This window comes from Dromaius novaehollandiae, chromosome 1, assembly GCF_036370855.1.
Source record: "Dromaius novaehollandiae isolate bDroNov1 chromosome 1, bDroNov1.hap1, whole genome shotgun sequence".
In the NCBI taxonomy this organism is placed as follows: Eukaryota; Metazoa; Chordata; class Aves; order Casuariiformes; family Dromaiidae; genus Dromaius; species Dromaius novaehollandiae.
Genome location: NC_088098.1, coordinates 84,678,057 through 84,705,556, shown reverse-complemented (window position 1 = coordinate 84,705,556; position 27,500 = coordinate 84,678,057). Strand labels below are relative to the sequence as shown.

The 27,500-nt window shown below is 38.3% G+C and overlaps 1 protein-coding gene across 3 annotated transcripts in view; it reads right to left on the bottom strand.

Moving 5' to 3' along the window:
- Positions 1–5,052: 5,052 nt before the first annotated feature.
- Positions 5,053–27,500, bottom strand: part of PRMT8 (protein arginine methyltransferase 8) — an 80,654-nt gene continuing 58,206 nt past the window's right edge. The window contains exons 7-10 of one of the 3 annotated variants that reach the window (XM_026114744.2): positions 25,676–25,791; positions 18,217–18,367; positions 9,172–9,290; positions 5,053–6,732 (exon numbers count right to left, since the gene is read on the bottom strand). In XM_026114744.2, coding sequence (XP_025970529.1) covers positions 6,649–6,732; positions 9,172–9,290; positions 18,217–18,367; positions 25,676–25,791 — 470 coding nt within the window. In that variant the 3' untranslated portion in view covers positions 5,053–6,648. Of the gene's footprint in view, positions 6,733–9,168; positions 9,291–18,216; positions 18,368–25,675; positions 25,792–27,500 lie in introns of all 3 variants that reach the window. The other 2 variants (XM_026114743.2, XM_064517928.1) reach the window with 2 other exon arrangements.

Sequence of the window (27,500 nt, the reverse complement as noted above, 5' to 3'; positions counted from 1 at the left end):
AGGTTCATAGCCATAGGCTTAAATAGCTCAACAGCTAAAGCTATTTAGCTTAGCTTATCAAAGAAAGAGTAGGGAATGAATTGATCCCTGCAATGATCAGTTAGACAAAGGCACATCTACAAAATGAAGCTGAACAAGTTTTACAGAAATATGCACACAATTTTGACAGAAAAGTTCATCAGAACCATTCGTGTAATGTTGGAATTTAACAGGACTTGCTCTGATTTAGGCATGAGTTCATTTAAGGAAATTTGATGGTGTTTGTAATGCAGGAGCTGGGACTGGAAGAGCGCAGTGGTACTTTCTGGATCCTGAAATTCTAACTCTGTTCAAAGACCCATGGGACTAGCAAGTTCTCTTGCCTGACTAGATTTATCCTTACTATTGCAGGCAATTACGTCACATGATCATATTTGTGAATTTTTACCCTAATAAAGAGAACACAGGCCACACTGGCAAGTAAGAGATGATGACAGCTTAAGAGAAAAGTTTGATTAGGTTTTTGTTTTCATGTATAAGTGGATTCCCTTCTTTTGTGCATCACAGCATTACAGGCTAGAAACATCCAGAGATGAGGAAATAGGGATAAACAGCATATTGAATCAGTAATGTTAAATGAACAGGGAAAGGAAGAACATAACACACTATCAGTCTTTTGGCAAGCAGAACTGAATTTTGCATTTGAATCCAGAAACATTATCTTGGAAGTGTCTAGGCACTCATTCAGATGGAGAGCAGAAGATGTCCCTGTGCTTAACAACAGTATCACTTAGCAATAGAGCTCAAAAGGTATATTCTCCTAGAAAGTATTATGCTTTGTGTCTCTGCTGTACTTATTAGTGGGAGATGTCAAACCAATTTAACTAGTGGGTGAAATATTGAATATTTCCAGAAGTTCTTTATTCAGGTGGCTCTCCATCTTTACTGGTAAAGGATACTCCCAATTGTGAGTTTTGCTACTGCCATATCCTCAATTCATAACCCAAAATTTGCTGTCATCATATGAGCATGATCTGTTGTCTCCTTGGTATACAGATGCTCTCTGTCATGTGTTGCTGTTTCAGCTTCACAAAACACATATGTTGCTTGCCTGCCTACAATCATCCTAAAAGAAAGCAAGTGAAATAGTGAGTTACTTGTTCTAATTGAGATGCTGTGGCAGTGGCGATGACAGCAATCATAGGATAATCAGTCAATTATGGAAGTAAATAATAGTTTGCTTTAATAAGGCCTCATTAACTAATGACACTTATTTGTCATGCCAATGAATGTGAAAAATGTGCCAGTGTTTGATGATACAGTATTTCTGCTAACTGATCAGCATGGTAAATTATTGTTAATCTAATGGATTACATATGCCTTTTTCTGGACTGCCATTTCATATTTCTGCAGGAATGGTTCATGATAAAATTCCATAGTGATCTTAATCCAGGGGTCCACTTTTGGTTCCAAAGTGGTCTTGTACTGGAATTGCATTTGTGTAAATGGAAAGGGCTAGATATGAAAACACACAACTGAACTGAGAAGACAATGGTTTGTTTTCCATGTGAGGACTGACGGGTCAACTCCGGCTTGATTTTGCTGACTGCTGTGCTCTTTGAAAGACCATGTTTGATGATACAGAGTCATGGCTTGGATTGTATCCCAAACCTGTATATTCTGCAAGGAAGTAAGACTGTGCTGTTTGGTTCTATTTGTCATCTCAAAGCTAACTTTTTTTTCTGCCTCACACTCACATCCCAGGTTCCTCCTCCAAGCTTTCTCAAAACAATGCTATCTATCTTCTTCGTATTGTTCGCGTCATCATATAACTCCAAAATTTGTTTCCACTGAAACATGAGAAAAATATCAAACATACTACAGTGAGGAAACGGGGAAGGGAAAGGAGTCAGGGAAACTACATAGGTACATGTAGAGTTTGGAGTGAAAAATGAAATAGAACACTGGAGATGAGTGTAACATTTTTGAGGTCATTAAGAGCCTTTTCCTTTCCCTTCAGCAATATCTGACCCCCAGAATAATTTTCACCATTCACTGCACACATCCTGAAGACTTTATGTCTGAAGGATTGGTGCTCTGCTTTAGCAGCCACCTGTGAACAGTAATCTGCCTCTTTCTCCATCTCAGATGTTTATTGCTCACATTTTAATCTCATTTTTGTGTCTATCCTCAGAAGCAGAAGCTATCCCCAGGCAAAAATCATGTTCCCTGCAGACATGTTAATGCCCTGACTGTTCTCAATCACCATGCTCTGAAGAAATACAAATATTCTGGGGAATCTCTAGCTGACATTCACAACTTCTTTACTCTAAAGCAATATGTGACAAACAATTTTTTTCTTTTTAAAATGAAGTGATTCAAAAATATTGTTAGACCAGATCTAAAACTTGTGGTTTGTTTATTTAGCTGCTTTTTAATAATTTATAAATGCTGTAAACTCATCCTCAAATTTTAGGAAGTTTGGAAGTAGTCTAAAAGCTTTGTCTTCCTCCCACCTGCCTATATGCTTTGTCTTGTGTTAAAATCTGAGTTGATATCTGAGAAATGTTGAAAGGAAATGTTTCAAAAAGACTAAAAACCTTCCACTTTTCTAATGGAAACTAGACTTTGAATGCTTAATGCCTACTGAAAAAGAAATCACCTGGCTCTGTTATATGTGAAAATTAGGAAAGTGCACACACTGGCATAAACCTACACATTGTATGCCAATCTGAAAATTACTCATTAAGTTTGTCCTCCATGCCTTAACTCTTGCCTCCATGGCAAGAGAACCTGAAGTTCACTTTAATTAGTGATGCCTGAAGTTACGTTATTTGCAAAACCCTTTGATACATTTTTTTAAGCACCATGTAACAGCAGCAACATACACCTGCACCCTGTTACAGAACAAAATAAGGGGACAAATTGCAGATAGATAGGTGGTGTAACTCAGCTGAAATGTTGAGATGCAATGAAGGGTTGTACAGAAGAGAGGAAAGTATAAAAGGGCTCTAAATGCCTAGTTCTGCCTATAGGAAGGTCCCCAGAACAAACACTGTGAAAAACAGCTATGAAACTCCTCTCTAAGAACATCTGGCAAGGACTAGTTGGAGCTGGGAATGGGAAGTGCATGTGAGAATGAAGTTACAGTATACAGTTCTGCAGAGACTCCATGTACCCATGAAAGCATTGAGTGGTCCTCTTAATATGGAATCAGGACATCACACCAACTATCTCCCTAATCCTATAAGCGCTGTAAGTGTGCAATTCTGCCTTTTAGAGAAATGCCCGGTATCTAGCTCCCTTTGTGCCTTTGTGTTTGAAGTGACAAGACAGTCACTGAGAAGAGTTATAATAGTCCTCAGATCTAATTGTGGAAGCATCTGCCTTAAGATTAGAGCCAAGGCAGAAGTAATCTGATCCTCTTTTCTCCATTCCTATATTTGTTACTTATCTAGGGTGATCTTTTGCATAAATATTGTGGTCCCATTCCTTTCTCGTGCTCTGTCCTCAGTTCTTGATTCTTATTTTCCTATCTATGGTAAGAAAAATGAAAGCTTTTAACTTATGGGTGTTTCAGAGATGAACAGTCATTTCGTATTTTGAGGGAAAATTTTGAATATCAGTGACCTGGGTTCAGCCCTGGAGTCTGTGATAGACCACCTTATTCAGGCCTTGAGAAGGTTAGACTCAGCCCCTGTGGGAGTTACCAAGGCTTGCTGGGTTGCTGAGGAAAACCTATCAGCTGGTTGCACCTGGCCCTCAAGCTCCCTGTGTGTGTGTGTTTTCATTCTGTCATTTAGGGACTCTGGTATTGCTTTTGTCTCCCTAGTCTCTGAGCAGCTTCCACCATGCACTAAGTGGAGGGACTAGTGCCTGCTTGCATCATTTGTTCTTACTCTCCATCCTACCCAAAGTAGTGTTTTTGGTTATTTCTTTGGCTTTCTTTAACATGTAAGAATGCTGAAATGTTTCATGTATACTATAACTCTCTAATAAAAAAGGAAATACCACTAATGCTGACCTAACAAATCCTATGTATGCTCAACTCATTGATGCTTTCAGAGTCTTTGTGGTAGATACCACCTACAAGGGCCTTGCAAGCCTCAGTTTTCCTTTTGATCACTGTGATGTGAAAATACTCAGCACTGCAGCAGACACTCTCTATTCCTTATGGAATGGATGGAACTGAAAACTGTGATATGCTTATGATGTGAAGTGAAGAAAAGCAGAAGCCACTTTCCCAGAGCTGAATGTGATTGAAGTCTGGTCATCATCTCAGAACTGTGCCATTAATGATATTGACAGGGACCTAATCTTGCAACACTGGAGTGAATGGGCACTTGCAGCAACAAGCCATGGCGACAACTGCTGAATAGAGACATACATTCCACTGTCAATAACTGAAAGATGATGCAGAAAGATCTCTTAGAAACTGGTAGATAATCTGTTCTGGTCACGTTTTTTTTGTCATTCCTCATCTGATAGTTTCTGTCATACAAAAATAGCACATTCACAATGGAGGCAGGCAGACCCTTGTAATGTCTCCTTTTTCTTCATAGTTTGTCCTTTTTTGTTTTCTAAACAAGCTTCCCCTCCACCCCCCGGCCTTTCTCTATTGCTATGCTGAAGATTCATGCAGTTGGCAAGAGAAGTGAATGTCTTGAAGTGCTGTCAGGGTATAAGTTAAACAAGCAAAACAAGAATCTTTCCTCTTTCAGTGGTAGTCACCTCCGTGATTACTGACAAAAGAGAAGATAAAAACAAGCATTGTTTTAAAGTTTAGGGCATCTTTAAAGAAATGGAGGGGTCAGAGAAAAAAATCCAGTAGAATTCCTTACCTTGAAGTCCTAGAATCACAGAAATGGTGGAAAGGGACTTCTGGATGTTTTCTGGTCCAATCTACTGCTCAGAAAGCAGCCGATCTAATTTTGAGTGATCCCTTGAAACTGACAATAGTATTTGAAGGATAAGATCCTAGTCATTTTATTAGGAAATATGTTTAGCCCCATCCCAAGCAAATGAAAGAAAAATGCTTTAAAAGACCTGTAATGAACTATGCTGCAAACAGTATACTTTGCTGCTGAATTGTGGTTTAATTTCATTCTACATAGATAGATACCATGTACTAGGATACCTAGACCATAATCTTCAGACTGTAAGAAAATGGAGGTACTGTACAGTTTTCTAATGAAGGGAACAGCAACATAGTTTTCTAGAAAGTGAAAAGCTGATAATCTTATACTGACAAAACAAGAACCTACAAAAAGCTTACTAATGAGCAGCATTTTTAGCTCCTCACATCTTCTAGTCTGCTTTATTTTCAGGTAATTACAAAGACTTTTTAGGCAAAAAGTTAGTCAATCTCATCCAATACATGATGAGAACATGACTTAGTGACTAATGCCATGGAAACTGGAAGATGTATGGATAAGGCCAGTGATGCAGTTTTTGATGAATTACATGTGATTAAATGGTCAACTGTCATATAGTAAAAAAACTTCATACATACATATCAAGTATTATAAACAGTATTTTAACTCTAAGCAGAAGATATTGAGAGAAAAACAATGAGTTTAAGAGAATGGGGGCGCTACAGACATTTTAGTAGTATCAGAAGCTACAGACATTTTTTTAAAGACATTACCTTGTTCCAACAAAGAGGAACCACTGTACTCTTAAGACTAGTATTTGCAATTTAAATTGACTTATCTAAAACATCAACAAAAGTAAACACCAATTTTGTATTAAGAATCTTGTGGAAAGGAGAACTGAAATACGGCATGGCCAAGAATCATGAATTACTCACCATTTTAGAGACTTTGCATTCATCACATTTAAATATCAAGTCTCTGATTTCAGAGGGTCTCATGCAATGCAAAATCCAGCTATAAAAACCTACCACAAAATATTTTCAAGGATAAAAAGCTAATATTCTTTAAAGCTCTGGCAGACATCCACTCGTGAAGGTAAATTTTAAAATTAATGATCCATATTTTCCAAATGATATTCTAAAAAATAGCTTTTCATCTTTCTATTAACTTGCAGCTCTTACTTATACTTTGCATAGCTATAATTTTAGACAGTGAATGATAGCTGGACCATGCCAGTGCCTAAAGTAGTTCCAGAAATAACAGCATTATTTTTCCATAACTGTATAATAAGAAGTAAATAATCACAAAACTAATTCCTATTATGAAGCAACAAAATTTTTCTCGTGTACAATATATATATATACACATATATATAGAGTATATTTATATTAAATATATGTTCCATAATACTACCATGGCAATGTGTTGTAGTGGTCTTCTATAGTAAGGAAACTGCCCTAATCACCTGTAACATGCAAAGCTTGGAAGAACCAGAAATTCACAGGAAGTAGTACAATTTGTATACACATCTTCTGCCATCCTAACCAGAATTCTCAAGACTGCTGCTTATTTTGCCTATATGTTTGACAAAAGCTATGGTTCCGTATACTGTACATCCACAAAGGGAACCCAGCCCTCTGTACTACCTGCAAGAGGGATCAAGTTACCACTTTCCATCAGAGTAAACATTCTAGTATCTAATATGATAGTCTTGCAAATGGTTATTCCTAGTTTGAAGTTCAGCAGTTCAAGACTTGATGCCATGCTCCTTTCCATCTCTCTGAAAGGTTTCTTGCTAGCGCATTTTGTAGTCATTAGATACTGATGTTTCACATAGCTGTCCTTTAAAATCCAAGTCTACTGTGAAATCCAGGTCACGCTGTAATGAGATTTAAATGTAACATGTAAGTAAGACTGTAAGTAGCTGGGTGTATGAATTCAGTTATGATTGCTCAGGCTGAAGAAACTTGCAGACTCAGGAGATGACTACTGTGTTTTTAAATTTCTTTTATTTTTAAATGTTGCTAACACTGAAGAAGCAGGATGTAGGAAGGGTAATAGCATTCCTCTCATAATCTATGTTTATGGCATCTTTGTGTATTCTTCTCAAGCTTGCTTTAGTGGCCTGGCTACAACCAGGAAGCTCCTGCAATCCTATGCTAACGTAAGTATCCTTGAATAAATCTTTAAGGGTTTGCCCCATTGAGACACTCAGTCTAGGGCATAGATCATTCACACTAAGAGTTGCTCCAGAACAGATATTCTGGTAAATTTCCAACTGTAAACAAGCCCTCATTCAGTTGTTTTTTATCTTATATTCACATGTTGTTCGGAGAGAGACACAACATAGCCCTACAGAATGACGCTGTTTCTGTACAGGCTTTTAAATGGGTTTGTGGTTCAGAAGAACAAAGCACTCGGAAATCATTTTGAAACCAAGAGAACTGAAAGGTGGTCAGTCTTGTGATAACCATTAGGAACACATTTATATAAGCACCTAAATCTGCTCTCAGGTGCTTAGTGCTAAGCAAGCCAATTTGAAGTACATTCTTTCTCTTCCCCTCAAAGAAAAGGGTAATAATACATTCAGCCTGAAAGAAAATGATCCACTCCCCAAGGCCAGCATTAAGGTGGGAAACAGATTCTTCTCCTCTACTGTCATGTCTGTTTTGTGTTTATTTCTTCCCTTGTATCACCACTACTATGAAAACCAGAATACTCAAGACTGTTGCTTATTTTGCCTATATGTTTGACAAAAGCTATGGTTCTGTATACTGTACATTCACAATGGGATCCCAGCCCTCCATATAACCTGCAAGAGAGATCAGGCTACCACTTTCCATCAGAGTAAACATTCTAGTATCTAATATGACATTTTTGGTACAGAAAAGGAAAATAGACACAAAAGAGAAAGGTAATGCAACATTAAGATTTGCTGCAGCCAAGGAATGGAAGTTTCCTACAGTCGTGACATCTGCATGAGTGGATTGTTACTAAGTTATTTTGCTGGTTGCATATTGTGTTAGAAAATGAAGGGGTTTTGCTCAAGTTTTTTGGCAGAAAATGATGCCACTGTTTTCCCAGAAGTCATACTTCTCATGTCTTGCTCTCCTCTACAGGCACAGGTCTTCCATCAGACCGTATCTCATAGTCTCCTCGGAAGGTAAAAGAAGTGCTAAATCACTGACATATTTGGTGAGGGGAAGGGATTGAACCATAGCAGAGAAATTGAGGAAGTGGAACTACAGCTCTCACCAGTCATTATAGTGTGGTATGCATCATATTTTAGCTTTAGTCTTAAATAAAACATTAATATTTTCTGTAGAAAGTCAATTTTTTTAAAACAAAATTTGATGTAATTGTAAATTGAATTTTTCCACAGAAAATTTTCAACCAATTCTACAAGAGGCATATTTAGTCCACTGGGGGCTGTTTCACTGCTTTTCTTATATCTTCAGTTAGGTCCTGCAAGTTGCATTCTGACAGTCACGGGGGACAGATTTTGAAAAGGCATACCTTTAAAAAATATTCATGGACCAGCAACCACCTTTAAGAAAAACAAAATATTTTTAAGTTTTTTTTGAAAATTTGACTCTTGCAGTTAGGTCCCTAATACTGAGCTGAGCTCCTCTGATAGCACTCTGTGGAACCCTGATAATCTGAAATTACCATTACGCTTAGTGACTGCTCATTATTACAGCATGCATTTACTGGTACATATCCATAACATTCAACGTTGATACTATGTTGTTTGCATACGACAAAAGCACCTAATGTGTTAGTGAATGTCATCATAGAGACTCTTATTTCAGCAACAAAAAACAGATATGGAGCAGATTAGTTGCCCTGGCAACCGTGTCATTTGATTGGTGAGTTCATAATTCCATAAGAGAGAGTTCTTGGGCATTGAGCTTTTTTGGAAATCTGTCTACAGATGTCAAAGTGAAAGTAGTTACTCCTGATCATCCTGTGTTGGCAGGAGGGAATTTACCACTGATTTTAAAGAGAGCCTTTCCTGCCTGTGTCACAAAATGTGATCCAGGCTGACTGCAGAAGATGGCTGACTTGGTGATGCAGCTGGATCCTTTCTTCCTTACCTTGCTAGCTTGTTTGCTAGCTGAGTTCTGGATCATTAGCATTGCATTACCATTGCTGTCACCAGCTTTGGTTAAGGCTGTGGCTAGAGCTCTTATTAATTAACATGAATTTAGAGCCTTTATCATGCTCATTGTGTTATTTATAGTCATTTTATTTATTGCTGATTATAGTTTGTCATCAATAGAGCTGAGAATTAGAAGCAGTGATGCTGACTCACCACATTTTTTGCATTTGGTTTCATGGATATAGTCCCATAGATTTCTTCCCCTCGTCTCACAGTTAGATAGTCCTCTAAGTAGAAGACAGTTTGCTTCCAGTGGGTATAGGGAGCATCAGGTGCTAGAAAATATATATGGGCATTATTTATAGAAATTTGGTCATTGTCTTACAAATCAAATTAGACTTGTGAACAACTGAAGAAAAGCTCCTCTTCTCATTGGATGCTTTAACTCATGAACTACAATAACAAACATGCTTCACAACAACACAATTCTGTTAACTTTCAGTGGGTTGTCTTGGGATTTTTACTAGAATTTGTCAGAAGTGTGTCACACTCAGCAATAAAGATTCCACAAAGAAGGTTACTGGGTATTTTGGACACTTCTTTGATGCTTTCTTTTCAATCCAAACACGTTAAAATTGTGGAATTTTGTGCCACAAAGTATTTTGAATGTCAGGAGTCTAAATTAATTCTAAAAACAATTACCAAAACCATGGAAGAAAAGTCCATCAAAAATTATTAATAACAATGACACAGATGAAACCTCTGACTCATTATTCTGATACAGCAGATTTTATTTTTCCAGGAGGATACAGCTGGGAAAAAGGGCATTTCCCCTTTGATCTGTTTTTAGACTTTTAAAGGTCATATACCATGGGTGACTGCCAGAGATGGATACTAGTCTAAATGAATTTCCAGTAGAATCAATTTTACACCCTTTAAGTTTATAAGTGGAAGATAAATTCTGCCAAATGTTTGCCTTCATTAAATTTGGGGTTCTTGTGAAGAAGTATTTCAGGTATTTAACTGTGTCTTTACAGTTGAATACATCATCTTCACCAGTCTTCATTTCATATCTGTCTTCAGGCCTGAGCATGCACCAGACAGGTATTCTGTATCCAGATTTTTTTTTGCCTCAAAACTTGGTGCTGCTCAACATGTTTGGGAGAGGACTAAGTAGGTTACAGATACTGAGGAGGACAGCCACACATTTTGCACCCTCACTTCAAACCTGGACCTCCAATTTTCCCCTACTTTCTGTTCAGAAAAGATTGCCTTTTCAAGCCGGAGAGAGCTGTAGTATAGGATTATATGGTTCCTCTGAATAATTTTCCAAAATTTGGAATTCTTACCTGTTCTCAAAATGCTGTAATGAAGAAATGGCATTCATCTCGGGGAAAAAAAAAAGAAAAAGACTAAGACACTCATTTAGGCTCTTGTTGCTCTCAAAGGAAAAAGATGGCCACCTCCAAAAGACAGGTCATCCTGTCCTAAACAGGTGTCTCAAATAGGTGAGATGAACTGCCTTTTCTCTTGTGTAAGTGTGGGAGAATCTAGATGATGTTGCATGCCGTGGGCCCAAGCTTTTGGACATCTAAAGACAGATGAGATCAGTTCCACCCTGACAAAACATGTAGAGACACAATCAACACCTGTTTGTGACAGGGCTTCTTTTGGAATGATTGTCTCAAGCATATTTCGAATTGTGATTCATACATCTCTCTTTTGCTTTTTAATGGGCTATTTTATATAATAGCAGATGTCAGGAAATGTTTTTTATTATAACGCTCTTGTAGTGTTAGCTCATTTATGTACTTATCTCCACAGTCTTTTCCATATTGATTATTTAGGACTGGCTGATCAAGACTTAATTTGTTCTGCTCTCTATTATTTGCTATACTTGAAAACTTTGACTGAACGGGGACTGAATGTATCTTGGCTATCCTTACCCTTTTGTTATTTCAGGATTTTGTTTTACTTATTTGTTTTTATTTCTGATTTAAATTCAGATCTTTGAGCAGTCTCAAGTAAACTTGCATTGGTTATGTCTTGTCTAGCGTTCTTGTAGTTCAGAGCACCTAGGAATGTAAGAATGGCTATACAAGTTCAGAGACTTCCTGATCTAGGGAAGTAGCCTCTGATGAATTTATTTTTCTTCCATATGTTTCCCCAATCACTTTTTTGATGCGGACAATGGGAATATTGAATCATGCTAGTAACTTCTTAACAATATTTAATAGAACAACCACCTGGGAAATTAGAAAAGTCACTTAGAATCTATCTGATTTAGTTTCCTTTCTCTCATTCTTTTTCTTTGCAGTCAATTTACATTGTAAAACTTACAGGAGAGATTTTCCCTTAATCCGTATCACAGAACCAGCTACAGGCATCAGATTAGAAGCATTAAATAGAAAATGTTTCTCATTTGTCTCTAGTTAGTAATATAAAGCAAAGAATAATTCATTAACTAATTATAGGACTCTTCAGCTTTTGGTGTCATCTTAAGATCTACTTCCTCTTTTTTTTTTCTTCTGGCTAAAAAAAATTGAATAATAAACAAAAGAACAATCACTTTTCTATCCTAAAAACCTGTCAATTTCTGTTCATCATAACATCTATGTTGATTGTATGCTATTAAGATTCAGCACCTAATTATTTCCTTTAAGTTTTGATAGCACGTATAAGTAGTGGATACTTTATCCATCTCAAAGCACATAGAGCTGGCTATTCCCTAACATAAGTAAATAATGTGCAATTGAAGTCACACAGGCATGGAACTGGTGTGGGATGATGTGGGATGCATGGAGTTACAGCAATCACCTAATGAGGTAGACGGAGGCAGCTTTGAAATCTAAAATAACAAAAACCTGGCAAACTGAGCTAAACAGGTTTTCCCTTAACTGTCTTACACAGCTTCTCTAGACATGCTACCTATGTGAACTACCATGCCTTCTCATGGTTGATACTCATGGTAATCAGTCAGTTCAGTGGTTCTGATCCACTTATTCCAAACAAATCACTCCATTCTTATCTTGTGGTAAGAGGCTAGTAATATTAGAGAGGCAGGAAAGACAATTCTCTGAAAGAAGGAGGTGATATAAACTACAATGAAACTTACTTTATAAGCATAGCACAGTAAAAGTTACTATATTCGCTATATTCAACACTGTATTCAAAGAAGGAATCCCAAAGTTCATTCCCCTGAACATTAAGAATCCTAGAATGTCACAAGGGCTGTTTATATATCTGTATCTGTTTTTTTCCTGCCAACTTAATCAAAGCTTGTGCTTTTGGAGGGGCTAAGGACAGTGAGAGCAGACAAAACAAGAGAGCCACTTAAGAATTCAGGAATTTCTATTTTATAATGTTATAAATTTTTTATTGTATATTATCTTTTTCTGTAAAAGATAGATAGATGCCTATCATTCGGACTGTAGCAGCCAGAGCCTTCCTCTTTTCTAAGAAGATCCAATTTAAGTTGCTATCTGCTGAGGACAGTGACATGCATTCAATGTGTTCTTCAGCATAAACATGCAACAGCCTGTGACAAGCCAAACTGAGTCCTTTCCAATGTTTTACCTTGCATTCAGTGACATCCCATCAACATAATCAAATTCATGTGGTGAAGGGAAAAAAAATCTGAGACCCAGTATAAACATAGACTGTATTTATCTATTTATTTAAATTTTATATTAATCATTTGATTTTTCCTTTTTTTCCAGGATAGTTACATTGCTACCTGCCCTGGTGTACATGCAGTTACACTGCTATAAACATGCTTGGTATGAATACAGCTTCTTCACTTTCACTGCAGAAATAGATTATAGTGCTAGATGCAACTTTATTGTGATGCAATTATATCTACGCCAGGAAACATGTGGCTTTTAACTACCCCAGGGAAGTCAAATGGAACTTTTAAAGTCTTAATTAGATCTGTGTGGGAACTGTTTTCCTTGTGCTATCATCATCTGCAAAATTTCTCCATGCCCAAACCCCATATCAGGGTAAAGTCTGACTTAAGAAAATACTAGCGAGCTTGCACCTGTGTTTGCAAAGTCTTCCAACAGAACCATTTCATTTCAATGTCAGCCTTTCAAAAAGATGTTTGACTTGAGAAAAGTGTTTGTGATTGGGAAAAAAATAAGGTATTTAATTTTAAAACTGACAAGATTTTTAAAAAATCTTTTCTGCAGAAATCTAGAATGAGAAGACTGATCTAAACCAAAGTTTTGTTGGAAACTGTGCTGGCGAACTGATATCTTCCAAAAGTATTTTACCAGATAGTTCCTGGCTATGCATCTGGACAGTCTTAATAGTGATGATTCTTCCTTGGTAAGACTGTTAAACTCAATTGCTAAATGGAGACATCTGCATGCAGGAGTTCAGATCCAGATACTGTTTTCCCACTAGACTTGTCTCTGTAAAATTTCTAAGTGGAAACATGCTAGAGCAAAACTAATCTTCACCTATAATATCTTTTAGAACATAGCTGGATCCTTGTCCACACACAAACACATTCATGCATTCATGCAGAACTATTCTTTAGAAAAATCTGACATATCTGGAAGTTTGTGCTAGATGAATGGGGCATGTGGAATGTAGGTATAGACCTTCAAGTCCCCTCCAAATCACACACTTATTTTCCTTATAATGAGAAAAAAAAGTGAAGTGGCACTTCCCCATGTACTATCAAATTGTATTGTTTTTCTGAATTCAGTAGAACTCTGCTAACAGACACTGGCTGAAGATCTAGATCAGTGTTCTAGACAGTGGTGTCTATTCCTCCTGTCACAGTGAACCAAATAGCCTTTCTACAGAGTGACTTGCTCTGCACCTCACTCTATCATGCTGTGCTTCTGGTTCCTGGTAAGAAGTGCCACCTCTAACCAGTGTACAGCTGCCCCTTTAGCACAGCTGAGGTACTGCAACGTGAGAATTGCAGGGTGGTAGTACTGTTTGTTTAGCTATTCTTTCACCTTCCTCCACGTCACTAAATAAAATAGGTCTAGGAAGCAAAATCAAGCACTGGAACCAGTTAGAACAGGTTGCTTCAGCTGAGTTTTGGATGTCTCAAAAGATCGAGATTCTACAACTTGCCTGGACACCTCTTCCAGTATTTGATCACCATGATGGTAATTTTTTTGCCTTATATCAAATTTCTTGTGTTCCAACTCATGTCCATTACCTACCATTCTTCCCCTGTGTACCTCTGAAAGAGAATGGTTCAGTTTTCTGTACCATAAGGAGGTCATAGCAATAAGATCTCTCTCTTTTTTTTCTCCAGGTTGAACCAGTTCTCTCAGCCTTTCTTTGTGTGCCATGTGCTCCCACCACCAACAATCTTGGTAACTGTCCAAGACTCGTTCCAGTATGCCAATATCTTTTTGTACTGGGCAGCCCAAAACCAGATCCAGTACTTCCCATACAGTTTCATAATTGCTGAGTAGAAGTGGAGAATCACTTCCCTTAACCTGCTGTCTATACTCTTGCTAATACAGCTCAGGATGTGATTGGCCGTCTTTGCTGAAATGGCACACTGCTGACATGTTCAATTTGTTGTCCATCAGGACCCATGGGTCTTTTTCAGCAAAGCTATTCTATCCAGAGATAGTCTATCCAAAGATATTCTACCCAGTCAGCCCCAAACTGTATTACTACAGGGGGTTATTTGGTCCCAGTTTCAGGACTTTGCATTTGCCGTTGTTAAACTTCATAACTTGTCAGCCCGTTTTCCAGCCTGTGTTGGTCCCTCTAAATAGCAGCTCTTGCCCTCCTACATGTGAACTGCTCCTCCCAGTTTGGTATCATCTATGGATTTGCTGAGAGTTCACTCTAGCTCATCATCCAGGTCATTAATGAAGATGTGGAACAATATTGGCCTTACTACTGGTCCACCTATGGGATGCCACTAGTAACTGGCCTCCAGTTGGGCTTTGGCTGCTAATCACCACACTTTGAGTCGACAGTTCAGCCATTTTTTCACCAATGTAGTTTTCCACTTGTCCGGCTGCATCTCACTAACTTAGAAGTAAGGATGCTATGGGAGATTGTGTCTAGGGCCTTGCTAAAGTTAAGGTATTCACTATCCATTGCTCTCCCTTATCCACACAGCTAGTCATCCCATGGCGGAAGGTATCAGGTTAGTCAGGCATGATTTGGCCTCAGTAAATCCATCATACCTGTTCCCAATCACCTTCCTGTCTTTCATATAGCTGGAAATAGTTTCCAGGTAGATTTGCTCCATAACCTTTCCAGAGACTGATGTCAGGTTGACCAGCCTGAAGTTCCCTGTATCCTCCTTATTGCCCTTCTCAAAGATGGGGTGTGACATCTGCTTTTTCTAATCATCAAGAACCTTCCCTGATCACCATGACCTTTTAAAGATGATAGAGAGCAACCTTACAATGACATTCACCAGCTCTCTCAGAGTACGTGGATGCCTCCTGTCTGGTCCCACGGATTTTTATATATATTTCCCTGTAGTCCTCATGGCACACCCTGAGGCAAGACTCTTGTACTCATATCAGTTTCATAGTATCACAAATCTACTTGTCCAATGGGTTGCAGAATAGATCTCCCATTATTTTAGATACTTTGAATAAAAATTAACCCTCCCCAACCAAATAATAATTGTCTTAGGGCAATTGGAGTGACACCACAGGGGACCCAGAGGAGACCCTGAACCAAGTACTGGGCCCATTGATTCCCCCTAACTTCAAGACCAGAGTTGTTCCTGGGTCTGCTTTATTTGGTGATATAGCCATAGCCTCATTGGCATCAAAGACAGCCAGGGTTTAGTAAGTAATCCTCAACAAAAACACAAAAAACTTAGGCATGCACTCAGAAATCCAAAGAAATTAACTTTGTCTGGATATGTAGTTAGCAGTTCTTCCTCATTTGCAAGCAATGGTGCCCAGCCTTTCTACTTTGGTGGGCCATACAGCCCACTGGAGAGGACAGCTGCTAAGGTAAGATGTTCAGGGAACTGGCGACCAACCAAAGAAAGGCATTCAATAGGGGAAACGTAGCATTTGCTAAGTGATTGGAGGCAGAATTTGGAGACGTAGGAAGCCTCTCCAAGCAAGCTTCCAAGGACGCTAAGCCACCAGCAGCTACAAGACCCAGCTGGAGAAGGAATGATGAGAAAGGGCAAGTCATCAAAGCTGAAGGAATCCTAGCATGGGAGTATGAATAAGCATCCAGAACCTCTGAAGTAGCAGCCCATGGAAGCTACAGATATTAGATGAACTAGGTATGTTCCTCAAGGTTTTAAAGCACTGACGATGAGTCCAGTTCTTGATGCAAGCTCAGAAATACTGGAGAGTGCTAATCATTTCTCCTCTTTTTTTGTGAAGGGCAGGCACATAACACCATGCACATAACTTTGCAAGTTGTGGTGAATATGCAAAAACCTCTCTGCAATTGGAGGAAGGAAAATATTAAGAGAACTTGATATCTGCTCTAAGTTTTTGGTCAAATTCAGCCTGTTCTCCCTGATACCGCTTATCTTTTCCTCTTCCTCAGGTGCTCATTTCCCATGTGCTAAGGGAAGCTAAGTCCACCTGGGACATGCTGGTGGTCTAACAGATTTTTTTCCGTCCTCATTCCAGAGTGAGCCCTCTTTACTCCAAACACCCAAGAATCAAGAAAGTCTTTTTCCCTCCCACCCTTGGCTACACTGATACTGGAGCAAATCCATGTCAGTCTACTCTGTGAACAAGCAACTCCTTGCAGGAGCACTCACGATGTCTAAACTGGTCTGTGGGCCCTTCTCCTTGCCACTTTTGATACCTATTCACTGGGAAGCCTAACAATCAAGCAAAGAATGGCTGGGTTTGAGAGCCAAATTTGCTGACTGGACGCATTTGCCTGGCAAGCCTTAATCAAAACTCCTAATCTGTTCAACAGATGTTTCTTAAAAAACACATGTATGTTCATATGCACACACATAAATAAACATGTTCTATTATTCCTGTACAGGTAAAGCCACAACTGGTATGAAAGACCTTTCATGTGATTCTGGCAATATAAGCAGACTTTCCTTACTAACGTGTTTTTCAGTTAAAATCACAACACAGCAATTACACCCTTCTTTAAAGCTATTTTTTACAGAAAACTGGAGGTTTGACTATGTTACCTTTTAGAAAAGATTAATGGGCTACCTTCTGCTGAAAAAGTCAGCATTCTGTGGAAAAACAAATGCCTAAAATCCAAAGTGTTTTCAAAATTACATGAAATATTTCAGCAGTAACTCAAAAAATTATCACTTCAGGATGCCACTGGTGTGTCTCACAAGAGTAATACTTCAGATTACACTTCATTTCCCAGCACATACCGCTGTCTATTATGGTGTGGGAAATACTGTGGCATAATATTTGTATAGAATGACCAAGGAAGTATGGTTACTGGAAAAGGTAAGAATATGAGGCACCAAAGAGCATCATCCATATGGCAGTAATTTTAGAATCAAATATAAATGTATATTTTAACACAGTACTTTCAGCTTTGACCTTTCTCAGTTAAGGGTTTAGAGGTCCTTTGAGGGGTATAAAAAAAGCAGAGAGATTTCTAATTATATTTAACTTATGTCAGGCCCCATTTACACTACTTTGAGCTGCACAATGGTACTAAGGACAATCAGAGCCAACTATATTTTGTTGTTCTCTTCATTAAAGCAATCATGAACTTTTTATGTGTGCTGCAACACTGGCTGGTTTCCTCACTCTGATAAGCAATCACTCACAGGAATGGGGTTGTTCCATTAAGCATCTGCTCACCAGGGTAAGAAAGACTTCCACATGTAGGTTCTTAGGGCCAATTTACATAAGCAGTATGTGTGAGGTTATATCTTGGAAAAAGGTAGTGGTTTTGTTCTAGACTCTGAGAGAAGCAAGAGTTTTGTTGTTTCAGATTTGGGGGAACCTGGGACCAGAGCTGCTATCTCTTACAGAGGCAACAGCCCCCTGTCTGGTTTGAGAAACCTGCCACCTATGGGATCAAGATCTACCTAGTGATGGGCATGAACTCCTGGGTCATAATGTCCATGGAGTTCTAAGCCTAACAGCCACTGTGAAATCCTGTCACTGCTTTTATGGAATTCCTGCAAGCAGTTGTCTTTTCCTCATCCTGCTCCCACTTCCCCCAAATGACAGTAGTTATTATCACTGAAATAAAAACTTAGTGGTACAGTAAATTCTCATGTATCATCTGATCAATAACATCAATATATTGATATAAATAGAAATGAAATGAAGTACAGATTACCTGTAGAAAATCCCATTTTCTTGTGGCACTTTGTAAATTCAATATTAAAATAGGTGACTAAGGCATGAATGTAATCATTACGCTGAATTTGGAGGCAGAATGCAGAAGTGAATGCCAATTCTTCAGTCTTCACTGTATAAATATCTACTTCCTATTTTGAGAAGAAATTAAAAAATCATTTACATGCAGATGTCTGTGCCTGCTCTAGGCTAGGGCATTTTATCTGTTTTAAGTGTTAAATGAGGTATTTAAGCATTTTATTTAATCAACAGCAATAAAAACAACAGGCAATCCTTTACAATCCAAGAAATCAGTGGTATATTTGAGCGTATCATATCATCAGTAAATGACTCAGAAGGAGAAATTATGAAACCAGAAGAAACAGCCAATGTTAGAAAGGCCAGTCAGAGAAGAGAGAGTGTGCTCTTTGGGATAGAAGGGAGGGGTTGTGAAAGTTAGCAGAAATGAAGGTAAAAATGTGCTTTGACAAATAGAGGCAAAATGGATGTGGGAAGGGTCCCAGTTCTAAGATGCATCATCACCAGGGATTGTCAGCCTTACTCAGCATGAGGAAAGATGGCAGAATTGGGTTTTTAATAAAAATAAGCTTCTGATGTGGGCATCTCTTGCTTCCTCTGGAAAGGAATATGCATTGACTATGTCATGTTAAGCAGCCAAAGCATTTGAGGCATGACAGGCCCTGCTTTCTGCTGGTCATGCTTTCTAATCTGGGGTCAAATAATGGATTTCATATAGTAGACTTAGGGATTTTACTCTTCAAGGACACAGAAGCAAATCATGTAAATCTTAATATGGCTTGAGTGCAGTGTTTGGGAGCAATGATGCAGTCTCCAGGATTGCTTGCTTCCAATGATATTTAAATCTTGTTGGCTTAAACTGAATGCTTTACCAAGGCTTGAGCTGGGTGCTTTAGATTGATCTGAGTTTCTCCATCCAGGTGCAGTGCTGCTTTTGTCTGGGATACTTCAAAGACTGGTACTCATGACAGGGAGTATATTAAGTCTGAAATGTTATTAGTTATATTTGAATGCTATGGGAAATCTTTCCTACTGGTGTAGTTTCTGATATCCTCCTAGGTGTACCTGGCTTCACTGTCCCTATTGTGGACCCTTGTCAGGGTACATCTGGAAAGAGCCATATATCCCCCAAATATTTTTCTTTCTATTATCAGGAAGCAGAAACTCAGTTTTAACAACAAAATTGTTCTTGCATACAGAGAAATAAACATTTGTTCTGTAGACAAAAATACAAACTTCCTCTATCACACCAGCATAAACCAGAAATCACATCACTGACTTCACTGGCATTACTTCAGACTTACACTGCGATAATGGGGAACAGAATCTAGAATGTCCATGTAGAATAGAGGACTCTATATTTTGGCAGTTACATTCTATAATCTAAGGGAAGTCCATGAAAATAGACACCAAAATATGAAACTATATTTCAGTTATTGAGCTCTTCGCATGGACCACATATCTTACATCTCTGAGAGTTTGAAAACTTATGATAAAACAACTTCTGTCTTTATTAAGTGAGCTATTATTTTGGCCTATTTGATTAGCAATATTATTCAAGAAAAATTTACCCATAATGAAAATTAATCTATTACATTGCAAAGGTCATGGCAAACTGTGTCATTAGTGTTTACAAGTGACTCATACTTACAAGTGGTCTAATGTAAAGCTGGGGTAACCTTGAAATGCATTTTTTCACTCAAAAAAAAAAAGGGAAAGAAAAAACAGAATAGGAATGAGAATTTATGAAATCTGCTCAGGTTGCAGAGGCTAAAATTTCATAGCACACTGCAAAATTATCTTTAACAAACTAGACTGCAGTGGTGGCTGTCTCTGTGGACTTGCATAATTTTTGGTGGCCTTTCAGTAGTAGGACTGTGGGTAACTTAGTCTGCTGATGAGACATAAAAAAGGTATGTAGCTCCCCCTCTCTGAGCTATTTTGGCTCTGCAGGGTAAAGTGTAATCAAAAGCAGTAGGAAATATTTTTATTAGAGAATTCAGAGGAAATGTCTCAGAAATAATGAACAGATGTGCTGGGTAAAAGGTGTCATTTTTTGCAGTCATTTTTTGTAATGACAGAAGCAAGCTCTTTTTTGCTATGCAGGAAAGGAGATGAATGTGTTTATTGATTTATTTGTAGAGTTTTGAAACTAGCTTGATCTATGTTTTTGGTGCTTCCTTGAAACTTTCTCTGGGTACTGTATATTCTTATATTAAATGTTACCATTCATTAAATGTTATTTAATTACAGCTAATAACCAAGGGGAGATAAATGGGATAAATGCTATCGTGCATAAGATTGAATGGAAAAGCCACGATTTACCACATTTCACTCTAAATAATTTATGGGAAAAACAACAATAACAAAATGGGCATAGTTAGGCAGGGGTCTGGTCAAAATATAATTCTTAAGCACACTAAAAAAAAAAAAAGAAGTGATGTTAAGCTGAGCAACATTAAAAGTGATGGAAATATAAGCTAAATACAAAGGTCCAGATTGAGGCTAACACTGCATAAAGGACCGTGAGACTTCCCCTGCTGTGTTTCTCCATCACAGAGAGACTGTCAGAGGTTCAGTTCTTATATTCACAAGAGCATAAAGAATGGTTGTTGGGCTGTCCTGTGGTACTAATTGCCTTAGGACTGAGCAATTGATGTACAGATCATTTAGAATCATAAGGATGATTACACTGAGGCTGAGATGAGGTGTTGCCAGCTGCTATGTATTCCTTGATTCAATGGTATCACTCCTAGCTAAAGGCAGCCTAACTGATGGGAGAAACAGTCCTGAATTTTTCATCTGCCTATGGGAAAAATATTGTCTGGCTGCCTGACCCATTTCCTCATGCTTGTCCTAATTAAGGTTGTTACAGGGATGCAAGTAGACCTCTTTTCTTAATCCCCTTTCCATCTACTTAGCTTACTCAATTAGGATTGTGTGAGCAGGGAGATCAAGTAACGATTCAAATAGTGGACTGCCTTCTTTCTCCCTGTCTATTTCTGTGAAGACTAGGATTTTTTTTTCTCTCCCCTTGCACCACCTGTTCTGGTTTTGACAAAGAGGAGATGGTCACCCAAACAAAGGGTATGATGGTGAAGGCAGTGCTTTTCATAGCAGGTAAAGGTGTTGAGCAGAAGCTGGAGGACATGCAGCATCCATTGGTTCAGTATTGTCAGCTTCAGGAACAGAATCGATCTGAAGCAAATTAATTACTAGGGAAAGAAGGGGAAAGGGCCAAAGCCTTTTTTCTGAGAACAACTGAAAAAATGACCTATATTGTCATGTGCAGATATACACACAGAGATGAGGGGAGCAGCGAATGCAATAGTCCCCAAAACACATTCACATTTCTGAAAGAAAATGTTTTTTTTTCTTTCTTTGGAGTGGGGAAACCAGCAGTATTAATGTAGGGAGAGGAGGAATAACATTAACTTTTGGCTTTTTTGGTGGGGGCAGTAAAGGGGAGAATGAAGTATCTGACATTGTTTTGACTAGATGGCGCAGCATATGCTGGTTTTCTAGTAAATGTAATAACTGGGAAGCAAGCATAGCTATGGGCTCTAGGCAACAGAGGCCTCAGCCTCCTCACCAGGGCCCCTCCTCTGACAGCCCTTCCCATCTGCACAGGAGGAAATGCTTGAGAGTTACTAGTGTTTGGAGAGGGCTGTTCCTCCTCTCCCTTTGATGTCTGCAAGCATGACATGCGAAGCTGGGAGGATAATGGAAGGTCTGTGAAGTAGAGAAAGAAATATAATAAGCATCTCATTCAAGAGAGAGCTGGGGATGAGTTAAATTTGAGGACGCTAAAAGGAAAGACTTTGGGGAGGACAGCTAGAGAGGAAAGAGTGACAGAGAAAGTAATCTAGGGGAAGGAAGGGAGCCTTTCAGGTGGAGAAAAGGATGGAGGATTAAAATGAGAAACAAAGAACAGTGTTTGAAGACTAGGAACAAGTCAAAATGACCTGGAATGAGAGAGATGGACAGTGATGTAGGTGCTTATTGCTTTTCTGTAGAAGCAGCTGGGAGAAAGGAATGTGTTTAGGAAGTTTTCTGAAGCTGCAGTGAAGCAAGAAGATAGATAGTCTCAGAGTGTGAAGAGGAATGACTCATCTTAAACCTCTTGGGTCAAGATTATTGTGAGAGAAGAACATGCGATTCACTGGAGCTCAGGGACAAGTTCCTCATCTGTGTGGCTGAATCCCTTTCTGAGCAACAGTAATTTTGCTGCAAAGGATCTGTTGATCCTTTGAAATCAGGTTGGATCCTGATTGTACGTGAATCATGACATTTCCAGAATGGTGGAAATGTCTCATAATACTGGATATTTGAGCATATAGGATGATGTCCTTTTTCTACTGCATTATATTCTCAGAGTAACAAGAATGTGCATTAAAAATCACCACTTGTGTAAAAGATTTTGTGCAGGGAAGGCAGTCAGTACTTTAAACACCATTAAACATCTTAAAGTAGTGTTGTGACCTGTAGGGTCTTTAAATATTTCCTGGGAAGTGTTGGAAAATGGGAGCATGCAGCCCCCATGGTAGCTTTGGTAGCTTTTTCGGTTTGTATTTCTCTGTGGTTATATAGGGAAGGAGATTCAGGAGCATCTTCCCACAGCATTTTCTATGGTAAATTGAATATGGCATGTTCTTACATGTTTGTTTTTGTGAGTTTTTTGCTACATTTTCTCATTGCAGATTTTTCTACAGTTGTGTGAGTAATTGGTTTGTTGTTGCTGTTGCTTTTGATGCCGACACCAAAACTAACAAGGAAAGACGTTTGGTTCAACCCAAAACCAAATGTATTTCTGAAATGTACAAGGGGATCAGAAAGGAGAACCTCATTATTTTATTCAGTCTGAAGCAAACTATTCCATTTTTCACGCGGTGCTGCTCAGAGCACTAGGCACTCAGAAGGAGACTTTTACACTTTTCCTGAGATCAGGAGAGGATGCTGATGTTCCCTCCCACACCTTAATGACTTTGGTGGTCACCTGTGATTGAAGATGCTTTAGTCTCACTGCCCTACCTGGCTAATTTGGATAGGGGTTCAAACAGAGGGCTCTGACTTGCCAGGAGAAATCCCTTGCCCCTGGAATACAAATCTATTTTCCTTCTCTAACCAACCGGGGTAATATTTAAGACATCATTCAAAGAGGAATTGCTTCCACATCAGAGAGACATATTTCTTGGACCCTCCTCCATCCCCCTCAGTGTACCCGCAGGTTAGTGGTCACCTGCTAGAGAGTTCCCTGAGAGGTTCAAGATTTGGATTACATCCCATCCTGGAAGAGGATGGGGGAAATTTTACTTGAGTCTCCAACATTCTAGATGAGTGTCATCAAACGATAGCATGCAGGTGGATGATGCCATCTTTTATTGATTTTATAGAACAATTCTGAGCATTAAACAACCCAAAAAACTGCAGAAGCACAGAGCACTGACTCATTCGTTAGGAATGCATCTAGTGACTGCTCCATCTACTGACTGATGTGCAGGGAATCTAGATTCTTCTGGTAGGTGCCCTAAGTCAGCTGACCAAAACAAGCAGGTTGAACACACCTCCAAAAAATTCCTTTGTGAATCTAATCTTATGAATAAGCCATGCCATCTTGAAATGACATAGTAAAATGTTTTGATAATTAAACATTATTGCTCATTTTTTCTCAAATTTATTAGGCTGAAATTATTTCCTGAATTCACAGATATTTTCAGGCTCATAGAAATGCACTTTATATAAATAAATGATGTGCAAAAGTAAATTAAATTTTAAAAAGAAATGCAACCTCTATTTTTCTGCTTCCATGTTGCTAGCTTGAACAAAAGCCTCCCCACTTCCTGCCTTACATTAACTATTTTTCTCTTTTTTAGTGATCAGTTTGTGAGATTAGGAACGTATCCTGGAACTTCTGAGAGTGATGTCTGCTTGTGTAATTACCCTTTTTGATCCCAAGGAGCTTATATGATAAAGCACCATTCAGTGTATGGACAGAAGATGTCAGGCCTTGTAGAGCTAAATATAAAATCTGAATAGGAACTGTCTGAACAATTTTTTCTGTCTTTTTATGCCCAGTTACTTTCAAAGACCTTTTTAGAGAAGGTTTTGGATTTACACTTTTGCTAAGGGCATGAAGCTTTCATAACTTTATTACCAGGGAAGCTAACCCATTCTGCCACCTGATCTCTCGCTCTCTAGGCATATTTTATGCAGTCCATTTAAAAATCTTTTTTTAAGAGTGGTAAATTGATTGAAACTGTCATAAATGTCATGCAGTCATTCTGGTTACATAACTCATTTTCTGTGTATTGCAATTTTAAATTGCTTTGCCTTAGGCATTTTTTAGAGACAACCATCTTGTGTTTCTCTGAGTGAGGACTGTACATGCATGCCTGTTCACACAGAGTTTCTACTTTTGTTACTTTTTTTCTGCTTTAAACAGAGGTTCTGCAGACTGAAGGTAAGTAAGTCTTTGTTTTTATATACAGGAATACTTGATGCTGTGTTACTGTCAAAAGGTGACATGGAAAAAAATGGAACTAAGTCTTTGGGACAAATGAGTGACATCTTGGCTTCACGGACCTGATCCTACAACTGTTATTGAAGCAGATAGCTTTACTCATGTGAGTAGTCCCCTGTGAGGAGGATTCCTCCCACATTGGAGGAATTTCAGAGCTTTCATGTGTTCTTGCAGGCCATGGATTCTTATCCTGAGCTTGTGAACAGTGAGCTGTGACCTTTCTGTCTTATATGTAGAACAGGGTCCAATCTAAGCTCTGGCTGCAGATGGAGCATGTTGGGGCTGGGAGAGCACAATAACATCCTGGATAAGGCTATCAATCAGGAGACTATAGAAACAAGTAAGGGTCCAATTCTGATCTCATGCTCTGGAGTAAATTAGACTTATTCCATCCCAGCCGACCAATTCAGAAACTGACACTTCAGCCTTTTTACTGCAAACAGAATTAATTTACCTCTTCTCCTCAGCAACTTTCCATCAGTAATTTTCAACCTCTATTTACAAGAAGTTAGTACAATTAAAATGCATATCTAAACACAACTTTATCCAGTGTTTTCACATTTATAATTTGTGAGATTCTGAAGTTACTGTTCCACTACAATAGCAGCCAGATGAGTACTAAGTCACAGAGAGCATCTTGTATTTGGGTATTCCATAAGTGATCAAGGCATTAGCACTCATGTTTAGCTCAGCTGATAGTATTTGGCATGTGCAACACATTAGTACTGGCTAATTAAAAAACACATGCATAGTTTTTGTTGTGTGATAGCATTCTATGATGATGGCTTCTGCAGCTAGTTAGAAGCATACAGACGGTAGTAAAGCACAAGCAGTAGGTCTCCAAAGAATGCTACAGTTAGGTGTAAACATTCATAATTAGGCATATTTGGAATTACCAAACCTTTATTAAACAGGCATTGGTCACCACTTGCTTTGGATCTACTATGTCCACCAAAGGCTCCTTCATGGCAACATCCCTAATACAGGTCATGTCAAAGCCGTACACATTCTCCCACCCTGTCAATGCAAATGGATGTGTCAAAGATAAGTAGTAATAAAAAAAGTTTTTTCATTTTTCAAAGCATCTTCCATTTGAAAGTATTTCTACCATCAGCTAACTTTCAGCTCACCTCTTTATCCCTTTGCTCCCTGTCCCAGTGGCTTGTGTTATCATGGCCATTTATGCATGAAGCAACTGTGGCAAAATGACCTATCGATGTATATCTTCTCACAAGTGGCCCCTGCTTTTTGGTCTCAGGTTTTTGGTGACCCCCAGAATTGTGTTCTGTGAAATATGTGGATGATTTTCAGGGCTTTAGACATTTGAGAGTATTGCCAAAATCATACCATACTTCATATTGAGATTTGGGAATAGCCATCAGGAGTATTCTGCTCTTTCATATCCATTCTGGATAATATTTCCTTTTTTTGCAGGTATTTGTTGGATCAGCTGTTTGTTTGCATGCTCCATTATTTATTTAAGTAGCCTTAGTTTCATCAAGAGAAATACTGGGTGGAGTAGAATTACAGATGTGTTTAAGTATTTGGGGAATCAAGCCTTTAATCTGCATGTATATCATGACAAAATGCAAAATATCCTCCTTCTAAATGATTTAAGAGCCGTGCTGATCTTCTATATTTGAGCTATTCTTATTATTGTACGAAGAAGTGCCTCCTATCTTGCTGAGTCTTTTTTTCTTGAATAAATGGTCCTGTAGGGAAAAGTACACTGGCTCTGCTGCTAAGATTGCTTAAAAAAATAAAAACAAAAACGTCAAAAAAAAAAAATCTTTTTATAGTCTTGTGAATCATACGAGTCAAGTTCCATTTCAAATAGTGCTCTATTTGAAAATCTGAACTGAGAGTCACAAAAGGTTGTCGTGGGCTACAGCCTGTGCTGAATAGAAGAACATTTAGAAAAATGCTGTGAACATTTAAAAAAATGAACAACTGATAAACAGCAATAGCAAGCAAATTTGAAATTTTTTTTTTCAGAACATGGGTTTTGAGCTACTGGTGTTCCCAGTAGGGTATGAGCAAAAAGGTAATATAACCAATATGAGCATATTTCTAAATTGCAACAAATCTAGAAGTGAATGGTTCTTTTATGTGTTATCTCTTTATTGGGCTGTTAGTTTCTCAACATTTCAGGGAATCAAAACCTTAGTTCCTGGCATTTTGATCTGGTGATCAAAATCTTAGTTCCTGTCATTATGAGTATATGGGAACTTCAGATTATTTTATTCAGAAAAGATTAAAAAGGAAAGAATTTTTTAACAGAGCTGTTGAGTTCTCATTTATTTTATGGAATACCTTTGAAATATAAACCGTGGTCCCTATTAGATAGAGAACTGATGCAGGAATTATGAGATAAAATTTTACATTATACATTTTGTAGGAAATCAGACTAAATGACTATAGCAGTCCTCTGAGGCAGTAAAATTTTGAAAAAATCAGAAGTCAGATTTTTTTTAGAAGTCTCATATTTCATTTTTCTTAACCAATCTGGTGGTTCTTGAGTGCCCTATGAAATGCTTAGCCCTCCATCTCATGTGAAGGCAAGACTCTATCCAAAAGAAAGACAAAAAATTGATGTGTAAGGAGACACTATCAAGCAGTTATAAACTGAAAAGAGAGACAAGTTAGGGAGTGAGACAGAAATAACTAAAGAAGATAAAGAGAGGTATAAAAAGTGAAGGGTGAGTGAGAGCTGAAATCAGACAAGA